Below are 15,016 nucleotides of genomic sequence, written 5' to 3' on the forward strand. Positions count from 1 at the left end.
AGGATTAAATAATAGCCTATCCATTTAATCAAATTTTAGGTGGTTATGTGGATTTGTAGATCTATATTTACTGACATGAAGAGATGTCATTTATAATATAATAATTTAACTGGTTATCTCTAATGATGATTTATTCTTAATTCAGATAATTCTGAAATGTATTTTTCACAATGTCTATGTATTAATTTTATAGTCAGAAAAAATAAAGCTATAGAGTTAGTGGTTTAAGAAAAGATATGAAGCATATTTATCACATATCAGAGTTTTTTTAAAATTTGCTCTGAGATCTATTTAGTCCTGGAATTTAGTCCTGGAATAAATTTAGTCCTGGAGGGGCGCCTGGGTAGCTCAGTGGGTTAAAGCCTCTGTCCTCAGCTCAAGTCGTGATCCCAGGGTCCTGGGATCGAGCCCCACATCGGGTTCTCTGCTCAGCAGGGAGCCTGCTTCCCTTTCTCTCTCTCTGCCTGCCTCTCTGTCTATTTGTGATCTCTGTCAAATAAATAAATAAAATCTTAAAAAAAAAAAAAATTTAGTCCTGAAATATCTCAGTTCAAAATGAGCATCCAATCTCAAAAGATGCAATATAATCCTAAAATTGGTTTGAGATTATATTTTCATGTATAATCCCATATAATTATATTCCCATATAATTAAAGGAAAGTCTGAGAACCATCCAAAAATGCCATTATGTCAAGATAAATTATTAAAATCTCGGAAAGCTGAGAAAGATTAATGCAGAGAATTTTTTCAAATTACATGTATCTTTAAAATCTGCCTAAATAGCTTGTAATGTAAAAAGAGAAAAGCATGTTAAAAGACCACACATATATTACTCCCTTAGACCATCACCTCCCATATGACGTCACAAAGATATTAAATGAAACTAAATTTGCTATGTATTTGGTTCACATCATTCCAAGTTGGAATGCAAACATCCTCTACTGAATTAATTTGAAAAATAAATACATAACTGGGATGGTTTGTATCAGAAAAAGATTTTAAACCAATCTTAACTATTGGAGGAAAAAGGTAAATCCCTGCTAAACAATATTACCTGAAATAGCCCCACCTGAGGAAATTATCAACTAGTTTTCTTTAAGGAATAAGGAGGAGGAAAAATAATCAAGAAATACTTTTTAAAAACTTGATAAATACTCAATTCCTCTAGCAATGCCATTAGATAAAACTTGACTCCAACCAGCTGGAATACTAGTTGTAGCAGAGGCGCATATCTGAACAACCTCAAAGCCACAGAAATTGATAAAAGTGATAAGGGGATATTAACAGCCAAGACACTAATAATCCCCTTTTTTATCCCCCCAAATTACTACTTATCTAACAAGCTGTTTTTCTAAAATTTAATAAAACAAATAATTTAATTATTTAATAATTATTAATATTTAATATTAATTAATATCAATTATTAATTATATTATTAACAATATATAATAGTATATTATATAATTATATAATATTTTTCTAGTCCAATACCTTTTTAAACTTTTCTTTTTCTAAAAGCTCATCTACTATATTATATTATAATTAATTATTAATTAATATTTATTATCAATATTTAATAATTAATGAATAATAATTGTTTGAATAGTTAAATTAAAATTTAATTTCCTGTTGTTAAGTTTAAAAAATTTGAAAAATTTTAACACATTCTAAAGGCATCAATGAAACTGAAGAAAGGGCCTGAATTATACATTTATAACTACCAATGATTTCTAATGACTCTGCCAATTAACTACTCATCCCTCACAATGTAAATCAGGTCATGTTGTTTCTCTTTTCCATTGGCTTCCCATCTATCTGGTTCAAATGAAAAGTCTGATAATTCACAGACCTGTACTCCTGGGGAAATTATGCATTATATGTTAATAAAAATAATTTTTTTAAAAAGCCAATGGCTTTATACAATCAGTCCTGCCTCTCCTCATTCACCCCACGCCCACCTGTACCCACATCCACCTTCTTTTCCTCTAGCCTCCATTTCTAACCTCCACTTCGCTCATTCCACTTTCATCTCCTGGCCTCCCAGCAATGCCCTGAACATGCCTTAAGGTATTTCAACTTGTTATCCCCTCTATTTGTGATGGTTTCCCACTGGAGCCCACAGAGCTTCAACTCTCACCTCCTGTGTAAGTGTCAGCTCAACTGTCACTTTCTCTGACCACATCATTTAAACCTACAAATTCATAACCCAGCTCTACATCTCCTCCTTATCTGACTTATCTTTCCATTGCACTTATCACCTTCTAATACACTACATAACTTTCTTACTTATTTTATTGCCTGACTCCAACAATAGAGTATAAGCCCCATAAAAGCAAGTAGCTTTATTTTGCTTCAGGGTATCCCTAGTATCGACAGTGATGCTTTGCACATATTAGGCAAACTATAAACGTTTAGTGGGTAAATAATAGAGGAACCACCACCAACAACAATTAAAACCAATCATTTTTCAGGAATTTGGTAAGGAATACATTTCTCTAGTTTGTTGTTCACTGTCCTATACAAATAAAATCCAAGTACCTCCCATATTTGAGAGCTGATAAAAGTAACATGACAATTAGTACCTTTTTTGAGCTACTCGGTTTTGTTGGGTTTCAAACAGATTATGAATAAATTTTAAAACATAATTTATTTACCCCAACTCCAACTCACCTTACCCAACAGAGCAAAAATATCATTTCCATCTTGTAATCCCTCTTCAAAATATCTCAGTGCTTTTTTAGTATAAGGTTCTTTTCCTCTTGTGATATCAAGCCATGCTTTCAAAACCTGTCCCTGTAGAATGAAAAATTCTAATCATACTTCCATTTTATTGGTAACAAAATAAATGTTGATGAAAGAGGTAATCTAACGTCCTTTTTTTGATTAGTAACAAGAAATCACTCTGCCAAAAATATGTTCTGAATAATTAAAACAATGTTCAGCAAAACTGTTTTCAAACACTTTCCAGCCTAGAGTCTTGGAACTGTTATGTATTTCAGCTCTTAAGCTTACAACGTATTCAATATCAACATTAACTTGCCAAATACTACACTAATCCTAAATAATCAATATTCTTACCCGGAATTTTACTACTAAGTTATTAATAATAATTGTTAAACATGTAATTCAATACACAAATAAGAATATTTTTTGGACAAACAGACCAAGTAAACTAAGATGGAAGAACAGAAGAGTCTTGCTTGATACATACTAAAAATTAAGATAATGTGGCAACTATCTTAATCCTTGTGACCAGTCCAGTGAGTTTTAAATGAAGGGAAAATGGCCTCAGAAATCAGACTCAAGAAGTCATAGATGTTTACTTTCAGAAATGCCAGTGAGTCAGTTGGTTATAAGGTTTATAGGTTTAGAAAGAAGACGGATATAGGTTACTTTACTTTTCAGTATCCAAAAACATTGTGAAATCTATTCTTCTATCAAAAAACTTCTAGGTTTATTCATAAATTTATAAATCTTTAATATTATATTTACCTCCCTGCATTTCACTTGAAAAGACAGATATGAATATTAAAACAATGCTATTTCTCTCTCTTTTTTTTTTTTTGAAGATTTTATTTATTTGAGAGAGAGAGCATGCGTGTATGTGCAGAAGTGGGGGTGGGGGCAAAGGGAGACAGAGAGCAGGATCCTTCCTAAGTAGGGAACCAGATGCAGGCTGGATCCCAGGACCACAGGATCATGAACCGACCCAAAGGGAGAGGTTTAACTGATTGAGTATCTGGGTGCCCCTAAAAAAATGCTGTTTCTACTCACTAGATCAATGTTTGTATTTGAATCATTTCAAATATTATCTCTGTGTGGATGATTCCCAGCCTTTTTTCTAGTCCAATACCTTTTTTAAACTTCTCTTTTTCTAAAAGCTCATCCACTATCCCCACCTCACTATTCCACCTGAGATGGAGATACACCATGTCTGGAACCAAATGTATTACCCCCCCCAAATTACCTTCTCATTCCAACATTCTCTGTTCATGTTAACTGGTCTCTGAACTATCCAGGTTTAAGACCTCAGAGGGTCATCCTTGACAACTGACACCTCAAAAAAATCCTGCCCTGCCATTTATACAGTTGACAGCTCTTGCGGATATTTAATAATTTTCAAAGTCATACCCATGGTACAATGTTTTAGTGTAGGCCCTCAAAACCTTCTGCCAGAAAGCACGTACTACCATTTTGGGGGCTGCACTCTAGTATCTCCCCAGGCCAGTTCATCCTATAAACCAACAATAAATCAGTCCTGTGAATTTGTACTATAATAAATACCACTGCCCCGATTAAAAATCTCAATGACCTCTCTGTGCCTATCAAATTAGATCTAAATTTGTGTACCTAGCTGTCAAGACCCTTCACTTTGTCCCAATCCACCTCCCTAAGCTTTTCTTCCCTCTTTATCTACTCACCCAGTGCTTCTGTCAAATGGGAGCTTCTCACTGTACCCAGAACCAACAAGTCTCCTTGTTTTTTTTTTTATTTTTTTTTTAAGACTTTATTTATTTGTTTGACAGATGGAGATCACAAGTAGGCAGAGAGGCAGGCAGAGAGAGAAGAGGAAGCAGGCTCCCCGGTGAGCAGAAAGCCCGATGTGGGGCTCGATCCCAGGACCCTGAGATCATGACCTGAGCCGAAGGCAGAGGCTTTAACCCACTGAGCCACCCAGGCACCCCTCCTTGTTTTTCTTATTTTCACTTATTATTTCCCACCTTGGGAGTATCTGCTTCCCTTTTCTATCAACTTTGCGTTTGGAAGCTATATCCATCTTTCAGGTTTCAGGTCAAATGCTACAGCCTTCAAGAAATTGTTCCTCATTCTCCTAACATTTATAGAGGAGCTCTCCCCTTAAATCTTTAGACTAGTGCGGAGCACAATGTAAGTGAGCAATAACCGTTACCTGTTATTTTATACTTTCATCACATGTCTCTCATACCACTTACAAAAGTTCTCATAATCTTAGCTGGGCATCTGCTCTATGACACCACTACACTGAACCATCCATGTAAATAAAGTTTATTCTTGATCGTTGTATTCTTAATGCAAATATCAGTGCCTTGTATGTAGAGTTCAAGGAGGGAGTGAGAGGAAAGGACAGAGATAAGGAAAGAAGGGAGATCTTTTCATGAATTAATAAACAGAATAAAAACAAACAACCTTAGACAACCAAAATTTTACAAAATAATAAAATACTAAAATAAAGCTGCTATTAATAAAATGAGAATAGAGTAATAAAAAATACTACTGAAAATATAAACTTCTTTTAGTCGTGCGTCTATTTCAAAATAAGAAACCCAGCTACCTCTTTACTGCCATTTGACATTTTGATCATTCTGTCAATATATTCTCTCGCCTTATCGTGGCGGCCGATGTGCCATAGAAATAAGCCTGCGTGGTACAAAGCTTTTGGCCCAGCTCCTTTACGTTGCTCCTTCACTCTGGCATCTGACTCCAGAATAGCTTCTCTATCTAGGAGCGGAAAAAGGCATTAAATGAAAATTAGATTCTAGATCAGGTAGTCATAATGGGTCAATTAACAGAGCACAGAATATAATACTTCTCTCTGTAGCACCACTGTCTAATAGAAATAAAATATAAGCCATATTTGCAATTTAAAATTTCCTAGTAGCCACATCAAAGAAGTTAAAAAGAAACAAATAACAACTGATTTCAATAATACATTTAACCTAATAGATCTGAGTTTTCATTCCAACACAAAACTGACATGAAATGGAGACACTTTTGTTCTTATTAAATTTTTAAAATCTGATGTATGTCATTAGAAAGTATATCTCAATTACAATGCTAAATTTTCTTAAAAAATACTTGATTTGAGGTGCATGGCTGGCTTGGTCTGTTAAGCATCTGCCTTCAGCTCAGGCTATGATCTCAGGGTCCTAGGATTGAGCCCTATGTCAGGTACTCTGCTCAGAAGGCTGCTTCTCCCTCTGCCTGCCTTCTGCTTCTTGCTCTCTCTCTCTGAAATAAATTTTAAAAATCTTTAATAAAAAAAATACTTGGTTTGTATATAGAGTCCATACAATTTATAGCTGAAAACAGCAGATTCATATATTCACTGTTCCAAACGTAACTTTTCTTTTCTTTTTTTTTGAAAGATTTTATTTATTTGACAGAGTGAGATCACAAGTAGGCAGAGAGGCAGGAAGAGAGGGAGAGAGAGGGAAGCAGGCCCTCCGCTGAGCAGAGAGCCCGATGCGGGACTCGATCCCAGGACCCTGGGATCATGACCTGAACCAAAGGCAGAGGCTTAACCCACTGAGCCACTCAGGCGCCCCCAAACCTAACTTTTCTAATAACTGAATCAAGCTTCAGTTTTAAATTTATATTTAATTAGAATTCAATTTAAAATTCAGCTTCTCCAACTAGATACATTTCAAGTACTCAGCAGCCACGTCTGGTTAATGACCCCTGTGACATACACTACAGTTCTATAATTTATGTCATTCTCAAGATCTGAAGGCTAAATATGTAAATTTTTTAAATAAGACAGAAAAATTAGCAATGCTAAATATGCAAATTTTTAAAATAATAAGATAGAAAATTAGCAATGATTCTAAAATTATTAGGGGTAAATCCAAGAATAGTACTCAAATTACCCAACTCCCTAATCTAATTCTAGAATATGTAAACATTCCTGGATGTTGTCATAGGCCAATAAAAGGTAATATAATTACTATTATTTACATGGTTTAATACTGAATGCTTGGCTGCTCCCTTAAAACGATGGTCTACCTCTAATATCTCTAACCATTAAATCTATCACGTGTGTGCTTAGGACACCAATGTCAATTAGCTCCAAACCCTGAACTGAATCAGAATATGGATCAGCTATTCAATAAGTTATAAGAAATGTCAAAATTGAAAGCTGTGATTTTAACCAACTACCTTTCTGGAAATAATATCTCTTCCTTTTACCTCTGTACCACTAAAAACTTACATGTGGAACCACTTTCTAAGTTCACAAAACTGTTTATGGAAGGCTACAGATGGCTTGGCAACAAGACCCTCGAACATACATGAACCCCTTTGCAAGTTTTCATTAAGTAGTCATGATACAGAACAAGAATTCATCAGAGCAGGGGCAGGATTTGTACTTTCCTGCCAGATGTCCACCAAGTCCCAAGTGGGGCATTTGTTAGCTGTGACACCATCTGCACAAAGCCCTCTCTAACCAGATATCAGCTCAAGTTCTTAATGCATAATCAGGGATTATGTCAGCATTTAGGAAGAATGGACATGAACAATCTAGGCCCTTCCTAGGCAATACTGATGGACATCTGGTCCCTCCTGACTGAGCTTATGCCCACTCACAATCATCTAAGATATAAAGTAGAGTTAGTGCTCAGGTGTTTCTAAACAGTATTCCTGCCTTCATCTTTTTAGTGTCTTGGAAATATTTCCAATATTCTTGGGAATATTGGGAATTTCCCAAAAGAACCAACACCCTTGAGAATAACCAATTAAATGAAAACTTGATTCTAAGAGGGAAAAAAATATATATATATATTTTTTTAGATTTACTGACTTTATCTCTTTTTTTTTTTAAGATTTTTTTATTTATTTATCAGAGAGAGAGAGGGGAGAGAGCGAGCACAGGCAGACAGAATGGCAGGCAGAGGCAGAGGGAGAAGCAGGCTCCCCGCCGAGCAAGGAGCCCGATGTGGGACTCGATCCCAGGACACTGGGATCATGACCTGAGCCAAAGGCAGCTGCTTAACCAACTGAGCCACCCAGGTGTCCCCTGACTTTATCTCTTGATGCCAATTCTCTGCTCCACCTAAACACACTCCTGCTGGATAACAGAGACCCATCCATACAAGAACCGAACCCTGAACAACTTCCACATATTTGCCCATCAATTTCGCCTCTCTGACAAATATGCCTTATATTCAAATCCTACTTGTCCTTCAAAGACCAGATTACAGCCCTATCTTCCACAAAACCTTCACAGCCTTCTTCTATGGATTAAAAGTATATACCGTTTTCAGTTAATTATGGAGTCATTTGTTTTCTCATAATTTTATTTAATAGTAACATTAGCATTTAACCTTTGTGGGTTTTACATTTTCTTTTCTTCACTGGACTATAAACTTGATGTCATGGATCACTTTTTACAATTCTTTGGTATTCTCTAACTATCTCTGACATAGTCCCTTGCAGAAAGTAAGCACCTAGTCATTAGATTTGTTTATCTGTTAAACATATTAATGTTTTAAATAAGTTTTGTTGATCTGTGCAAGTGTATGTGAAGGAGGTATGTGATACTTTGCTCAGGAAAAAAAAAAATTTCTAGTATTAAAAAAAAATTCTATGACATCTGATTATTGTCTATTTATCTAAAACATGATCTACATTCATAATGCTAATGGCTGTTAGTGAATGTATATAAAAGAATACAATACTATTTCCTCTTTATTATCTATAATTATGATATTCTGCTTCCACCATTAAGAGCCACAGTTCACACAATTTTAATTGCTGGTTTAAGCATGAAGTTCTCTTTATACTTATACCTCCTAACCTACTACTGGATAAGAAGTTACTGAATATCTTCTAAGAGCTAGCTACCCCCCTTGTGGAGACGTGTGCAGGCCTCTAAGAAGCTGAAGATACAGTGGATACAGTGGAAGAGAGAAATTGCATGTAGCTATAGATCTGCACGTAACAAGCTATAAAGCAGGCTGCTGCAGAGCAATTTCTGTATATACCTCTTTTGGGCTGTCCTTTGTTCAATAATTGCTAACATACATTCAACTTGATGTGAATTCAAATGATCCCTATACATTAATGAAACTTCTGCTGTAAGATAAAGGAATATGAAAGGGATATAAGACACATATTTCTTGTGCTTGATAAATCTGTTATCTTGTCAGAAAGATTTAAAAAAACTGATAAAATAGTATCTACAGAAAATTATAATACAGTATTATCAGACTAAGTGCAAAGTTAATTGAGGAAAATCAAAATGAATTGAGTAGAAAAAATTGTCCTAAGCATTATACTTAAATACTATACCTGGATTAGGACTCATTTTATGGGCATATATCAGTGCAATTAGAGAACAAAGTGATACATCTTGTTTATTTTTAATCGCCTCAAATTCACGAAGAGCTTCTTGAGTTTTACCTGAAAATCAAAATTATAACGTGAAAAACTGTTCATAGTACAAAACATGAATTTAAAATATATGGAACAGGTTTAATAATTAGCACGTACCTTCCATTAATGTACCATAGGCGTGATAAAACCTGAACACCGGGTCATTGCCATACCTCTTAACTCCTTCACTGGCAATAAGTAACACATGATGGAAATATTTCTCTTGACAATAGTAATTAATCAAAGTCTAAAAGGAAATAATAACTAAATGTTAAAAGAGACTTTGCTGTTCTGAAATGCCATGAGAAACACATATTAATCTCAATCTTGAAAAATCTAAAATTAGATAGTACAATTTTTTTTTTCTTTCCCAAGTTCCTGAAAATATTGTTAAAGGCTAGCACTTAACAGTAAGGAATGCAAGACACAATGAACACGAAATTTTTGAAAAAACTCAATGTTTCCTAATAATTTCAGTCTTCTTTTTCTAAATTATTTGTTAACAATACTGAAATTAGGCTACTTGCACCTCTTGCCTTTGTTTACATTTTCTTAAAGGTTTTAGAAAAGGGGAACAGACAAAAAACAGGAATAATATGAGCCTTCCATTGCCAAACCTTAGGATTCTTTTTTAAAAAATCTTGCTTCTATTTTGTTGTTATAGCATTACATAGTAAGGACAAAGTGAATTCAGAAATTCATTGTCAAATGTTGTCTGTTTTCTGAGTTCCACAACAAATAACTGGAAGAACAAAGAACAGATGATCCAAACTGTTTTTTAATGGAAATTCATTATCTTTAAGCTCTTTTCAAAATTGTATTATTTAGATTTACATGGCAGAAAACTAATACCAGGGGATACTAAGTTCTGATTAATTGCGTCCATACTTAACACCTTCTTCTCAGGATCATGACTAAGCCTTAGTTGCTAACCTTATCAGAGAGGGAAGCCAGATTCACTCCGGCTGTGGTACACCTGATTCACCTCCATTAACCAATGTGGGCCATCCCGTGCTCACCTCCTCTGACTCTGCAGCTGGTACAGCAAGGGTGAGAAATAAGGATGAAGCACCAAGTGACAGGACTGAGACATGAGTGTCTACACTGCTTTTTACGGTCTGTTTTGTTTCTGGAGGCTACAGTCCACATGCTTCTCTACAGCAGTTAGGCAAACGTTCTCAGTAACTTTTACTCAGCTTCCCTCCTTGCAGTTACTGCCCTCTACTTCCTGTGCCCCCCACAGCACACTTCGGTGAAGGGCAGTTTTGCTCCAGTGCCCTTCCTTAAGATCGCAGATGACCTCTCAGTTTGCCACAACTGAGGATTTCTGTTCAGCATTTAGGCACCTACAACTCTCCTGAAAGGTATCATACAAAGGACACAGATTTAAAAGGTGAAAAGAGCTGTTTTTAAATTTCTGGTCCATCTTACAGCACCTTAGTTTGCTCATTTGTGCAATGCTGTTAATTATTTACAGTTCATTGTGAGGATTAATTATGACATCATACTGTAAAGCTCCAAAAAAAAAGTAAGTTCCTCTGAACCCATATACTGATTAAGTAAAAAACATAGTATTCCGTCAAGACCTCTCATCCAACCTCCAGATTCATCTTTCCATTTGCCCCGGCTACCCAAGCCTGAAATCAAGTCATTTCATCCTTCTTTCCAGTTTGTCCAATCCCTGTGAGTCTAACCAGTCAGTAAGGCTCTTGTGTTTCTCTAGTCTACTTCCTACTCTCCATACCTTACCACTCCTTGGTTTGTTCAGTCCAACAAACGTTTACTGCCTACTAGTGCCAGGCACTGGGCTAGATGCTGTGAATGTGAAGATAAGTAAGATATGATTCCTGACCCAGAAAAGTTTAAATTCTCCTGAAACTGAGACTAGAATCTAAAGACTAACAAATACAATGCAAGCAAGAAAAGAGTTCATAAAGTGCTTTAGAGATGTCAGAGAATGAGGTTGGGGTGTTGGAGGATGGAAGAATGAAATTAAGGGAAAGAGCCTCCGGGAGGACTTCAGAAGTGCCTCTTGATTTGTGAACTCCTCAGTCTCCCTCCACTCATACACATTCTCCCTATTTCCCTTTTGAGATCCTTGAGGAAGACAGAGGACTTAGCCAGGCAGGGGAATTGCAACAAGAAGACAGAAGAAATCAGCAGTGATACACAAGGATGGGGGCATGGAGAGGACTGAATGTCGTTCTATACTGTAGAGCAGGGATTGGCAAACTACAGTCTACTACCTCTCCTCATATGGTCAGCAAACCAAGAATGGTTTATACATTCTCAAATGGTTGGGGGGGGGGGAGAAAAAATGTCCATGAATAAAGTTTTATTGGAACAGGGCCGTGCTCATTTGTTTAAGTACGTCTATGGCTGCATTCAAGCTACATTGGCAGATTAGATGACGGAGACACTATGGCCTGAAAAACCCAAGATAATATACTATTTGACTCTTTATAGGAAAAGTTTGCCATTCCCTGTTTTAGAGTCTTAAGACACCGTCCTTAAGAGGACAAGGAAGTTAGAGAGAAAGGTAGAGTCTAGCAGGGCCTCATATTAAGGACTTGGATATGCTCCTCCAATCTAAGTGATAAGGAATCAACATAACTCTATTTAGCATGAAACTGTTTTTATTGAAGAGTTCATTTGGGTGGTAGGGGAAAGGATAAATTAAAGTGATGAAAACAAAATTAAGGAGATGGAGAAAGGGCTCAGAAGATAATGCAGCTCAGGCAAAAAAGCTTCCAGCACTTCCTATCACCGCCAAATTGTCCTTCACCCACTTACCACCACCTAACATTTTACTACCTGTCTGATTCCCCCAACTCAAATGTAAGCTCCAAGACTGGAAGAATTTTTCTTAGTTTTAATACTGAAGGGCATAGATTATCTTCAGGGCTTAGAATAGTGCCAGCAATATAGCCTGCATTCAAAAAATATCTGTCGGTAATTGTTTATTTGTTCAGTTCTGCTCATCACTATCTCCAGCTTCTAGCGGACATTCAGTGAGCCCTCCATCAACCCGCTGAACGAGTCCATCAGTGAACAAACGGAAGAAGTTTATCTTCCTACAAAGAAACTTCTAATTTTCAAGCCTCCTGTCCCTGTTTTTAGATCATCATTTCTTAAGGGGTCCCTCATAAAACATTTGCTTCCCAGATGAATCACTGACAGATAAAGAAGACCATCACCCCAAAACACTCTTCCATTTTCAAGCTTATGTCCTTTCAAGCCTATGTTTTCATGTAATCTTTACGCACCCCTTTCTGTCCAACCGGTTTACTGACACTAGCTTGCTTAATGAAGTCCTTAACTATCGCACCGGGAGGCAAGGAAGTCGACCAAGCTTTCTGAGCCCACGGGATACAAAGTAAAAGTAACCACACACGGGGTGGGACAAGCCCCCTAACGGCAATTCCTTAGCAGCTTGGCTAGACCTCAAGATTTCAAAGCAGGGCCCACGGAGGGGACCCAGGTGATGCAGCTACAGGCCCACACACCACGCTGGGGCAGCTGGCAATCGGGGCAGCAAAAGCACAGCAGGGTAACGACGCCCTCGTGAATTCTGCCCCTCCCCAGGTCACCCACCCGCAAAGGCGGCTCGAGTCCAAGCCCGCGGCCCTCTCACCTTCAGCCCCTGCGAATCCATGGTTCCCACGGGGCTGGGTCGCAGGCCTCCGGGACAAACGCCCGCCGCAAGCCTGCGGAAGCGCCACGGGCTCAGGGTCCCGCAGCCCAGGCCCAAACCCCGCTCTCGCTCTGGGACGCGGCGGGAGGGGCGGGGTGGGGCGGGGCCGCGCTGCCATTGGCTGTCGGCGGCAGGGGGCGGGCTCTCCACGCAGGGATTTGCGGAGAGGAGGTGCTGCGGCGGAGTCGGTGCGGCTTGGACCCCCGGCCAAGGCTGCGGGGGGCGGGGGGAGAGGAGGAGCGACCAATGGTGCAGAAGGCGAAGGGGTTTCAGACGAGGGAACGGCCCCGGAGACAGCGGGTGGGCGGGTCCGAGGATTTAGAATGAAGGAATAAAGGAAATAGGGGAGGAAGTAGGAAAAAGAACAGTGTTTCCCATCGCTGGCTACAAAGAAAGACACCCTTTTCTGCCCGGTTGTGTAGAGGCCGGTTCCCGCAATGCGGCTATTTGGAGGTCTGACCAGTGCAGAGAAAAACCTTTAACTTTTACATGTAGTAGATGTGTTATGGCCGCAAGGTGGCGCAGAGAAGTCTCAGTTCTTAACAGAAAGGTGATAAGCTTCTTGAGCTCTTGACAAGGCGTTGTTGCAAGCGGATGTTTGTTGTTCGAATGCGCATAAATTAGGCCTTGTTTTCGACGAGCTCTGATAATGATAGAAGCATTTCCCCCCCAGGATTTTAAGTTGACAAAATTAATTCCTGTACGTAAGGCACCCTGATGGCTCAGTCGTAGAGCATGTGACTCTTGGTCTCCCGGTCCTGAGTTCTAGACCCACCTTGGGTGCAGAACTTATTTAAGAAAAGAATTAATTCCTATGCTAACTTTTACATTTGCACCCATTAGGCAACTCTGTCAGCTGCTCATAGATTTCTTGAGGTCAGAGAATTAAACTGAAATATAATGAAGTTAGAGAAATCCTATTTCTGCTTCATGGTACTTTTTTGTAAAAATAGTTGTGAAGATTGGAGGTATACGTGTTCTTTGTAGATTCCAAGTTTCCATCCCATTGTTAATTATTTTAGTTGATATATTTGGAAGTTATTATAATCAAATTTTAAATTTGTTGAGGAGGAGGGGTGCCTAGGTGGCTCTGTTGGTTGAGCTGCCCACTCTTGAGCTTGGGCTCAGGTCATGATCTCAGGGTGGTGAGATGCAGGCCAGCGTCTAGCTGTTACTCAATGCAGTCTGCTTCAGATAATCTCTCCCTCTCCCCATCCTCCTCGTGCTCACTCCTGCTCTGTTTCTCACTTAAATAAATAAATCTAAAAAAAAAAAAAAAATGTTGAGGAGGCAATGAACATTAGTTTTTTTCCATGCTAATAGGTTAGGTAATGACAACTTAGAAGGAAAAAGTGGTTACTTTCCCAGACTTCAAGGCTCGGTAGTATTTTTCATTGGTTCCCTTTAAAAAAGTGATCCACCCAAAAAGGCACATATCGTTTCATGAGGATTATTTTTTTGTTTTCCATATACATAGTCAAGATAATTTGCAAAGCATGTGGCATAATCTGCACTTGGTATGCAGCAGAAAATACCACAAGCCATGGTGCTCATCAAAGTATATAATTTTGAACGTTTTAGTTTTGGTTCAAAGTGAAAAGTTCATCTGAAAGTAAATACCAACGATGTGGTTAAAGGAACAGGTAGCCCAGCCACCTTTCTGAGAATTTTGAAGTCTAAACTTCGACTGTCAGACCATTGGAAGGCTACATGCTTGGACCACACTTGATCTTAGCCAAAAGGCAGAGAAGCAATTGTGTGCTAGGATCATATTAATTTAACCCTTTACAGAATTTCCTTTATTGAATTTTGTTCTAAGTTTAAATTATTTAACACAAAAAACCATGCCTGGTACTCCATGAGTGTCCATTGGATTAAATCTACTTTGGGAATTTGGTTTGACACTCCTGGCAACTTGATGTTCTCTGCATAAAGTAAGAAGGGTTTTTTTGGATCCCAGGCTGGAAAAAAGTATCTTCTCTGGAAAACTAAGGAATGTATTCCTCAGCTCAGACATTATTATTGGCTCACTTTTGTCTACCAACATCTCGGTGTGGCATCTAAGACCCTTCACCTTATTGTCTTTTCAAACCTGTTTTACTTGTCCCAGAGTCATTATTCCGGCAAATGGAACAACCATTCTTTCTTCTGGGAATGCTTTCCCCTACTCCTAGCTCTTTCTCCATTTGAGAA

The 15,016-nt window shown here is 38.1% G+C and overlaps 1 protein-coding gene across 1 annotated transcript in view; it reads right to left on the reverse strand.

Moving 5' to 3' along the window:
- TTC21B (tetratricopeptide repeat domain 21B) overlaps nt 1-12,904 on the reverse strand; it is an 81,732-nt gene extending 68,828 nt beyond the window's left edge. Inside the window, 5 exon segments of the mRNA XM_032355836.1 lie at nt 2,671-2,793; nt 5,312-5,478; nt 9,046-9,156; nt 9,247-9,376; nt 12,764-12,904. Of these exon segments, the coding sequence (XP_032211727.1) occupies nt 2,671-2,793; nt 5,312-5,478; nt 9,046-9,156; nt 9,247-9,376; nt 12,764-12,784 (552 nt within the window). The 5' untranslated portion in view covers nt 12,785-12,904.
- Nucleotides 12,905-15,016: the final 2,112 nt, after the last annotated feature.

The sequence above is a fragment of the Mustela erminea genome, chromosome 8 (genome assembly GCF_009829155.1).
Source record: "Mustela erminea isolate mMusErm1 chromosome 8, mMusErm1.Pri, whole genome shotgun sequence".
In the NCBI taxonomy this organism is placed as follows: Eukaryota; Metazoa; Chordata; class Mammalia; order Carnivora; family Mustelidae; genus Mustela; species Mustela erminea.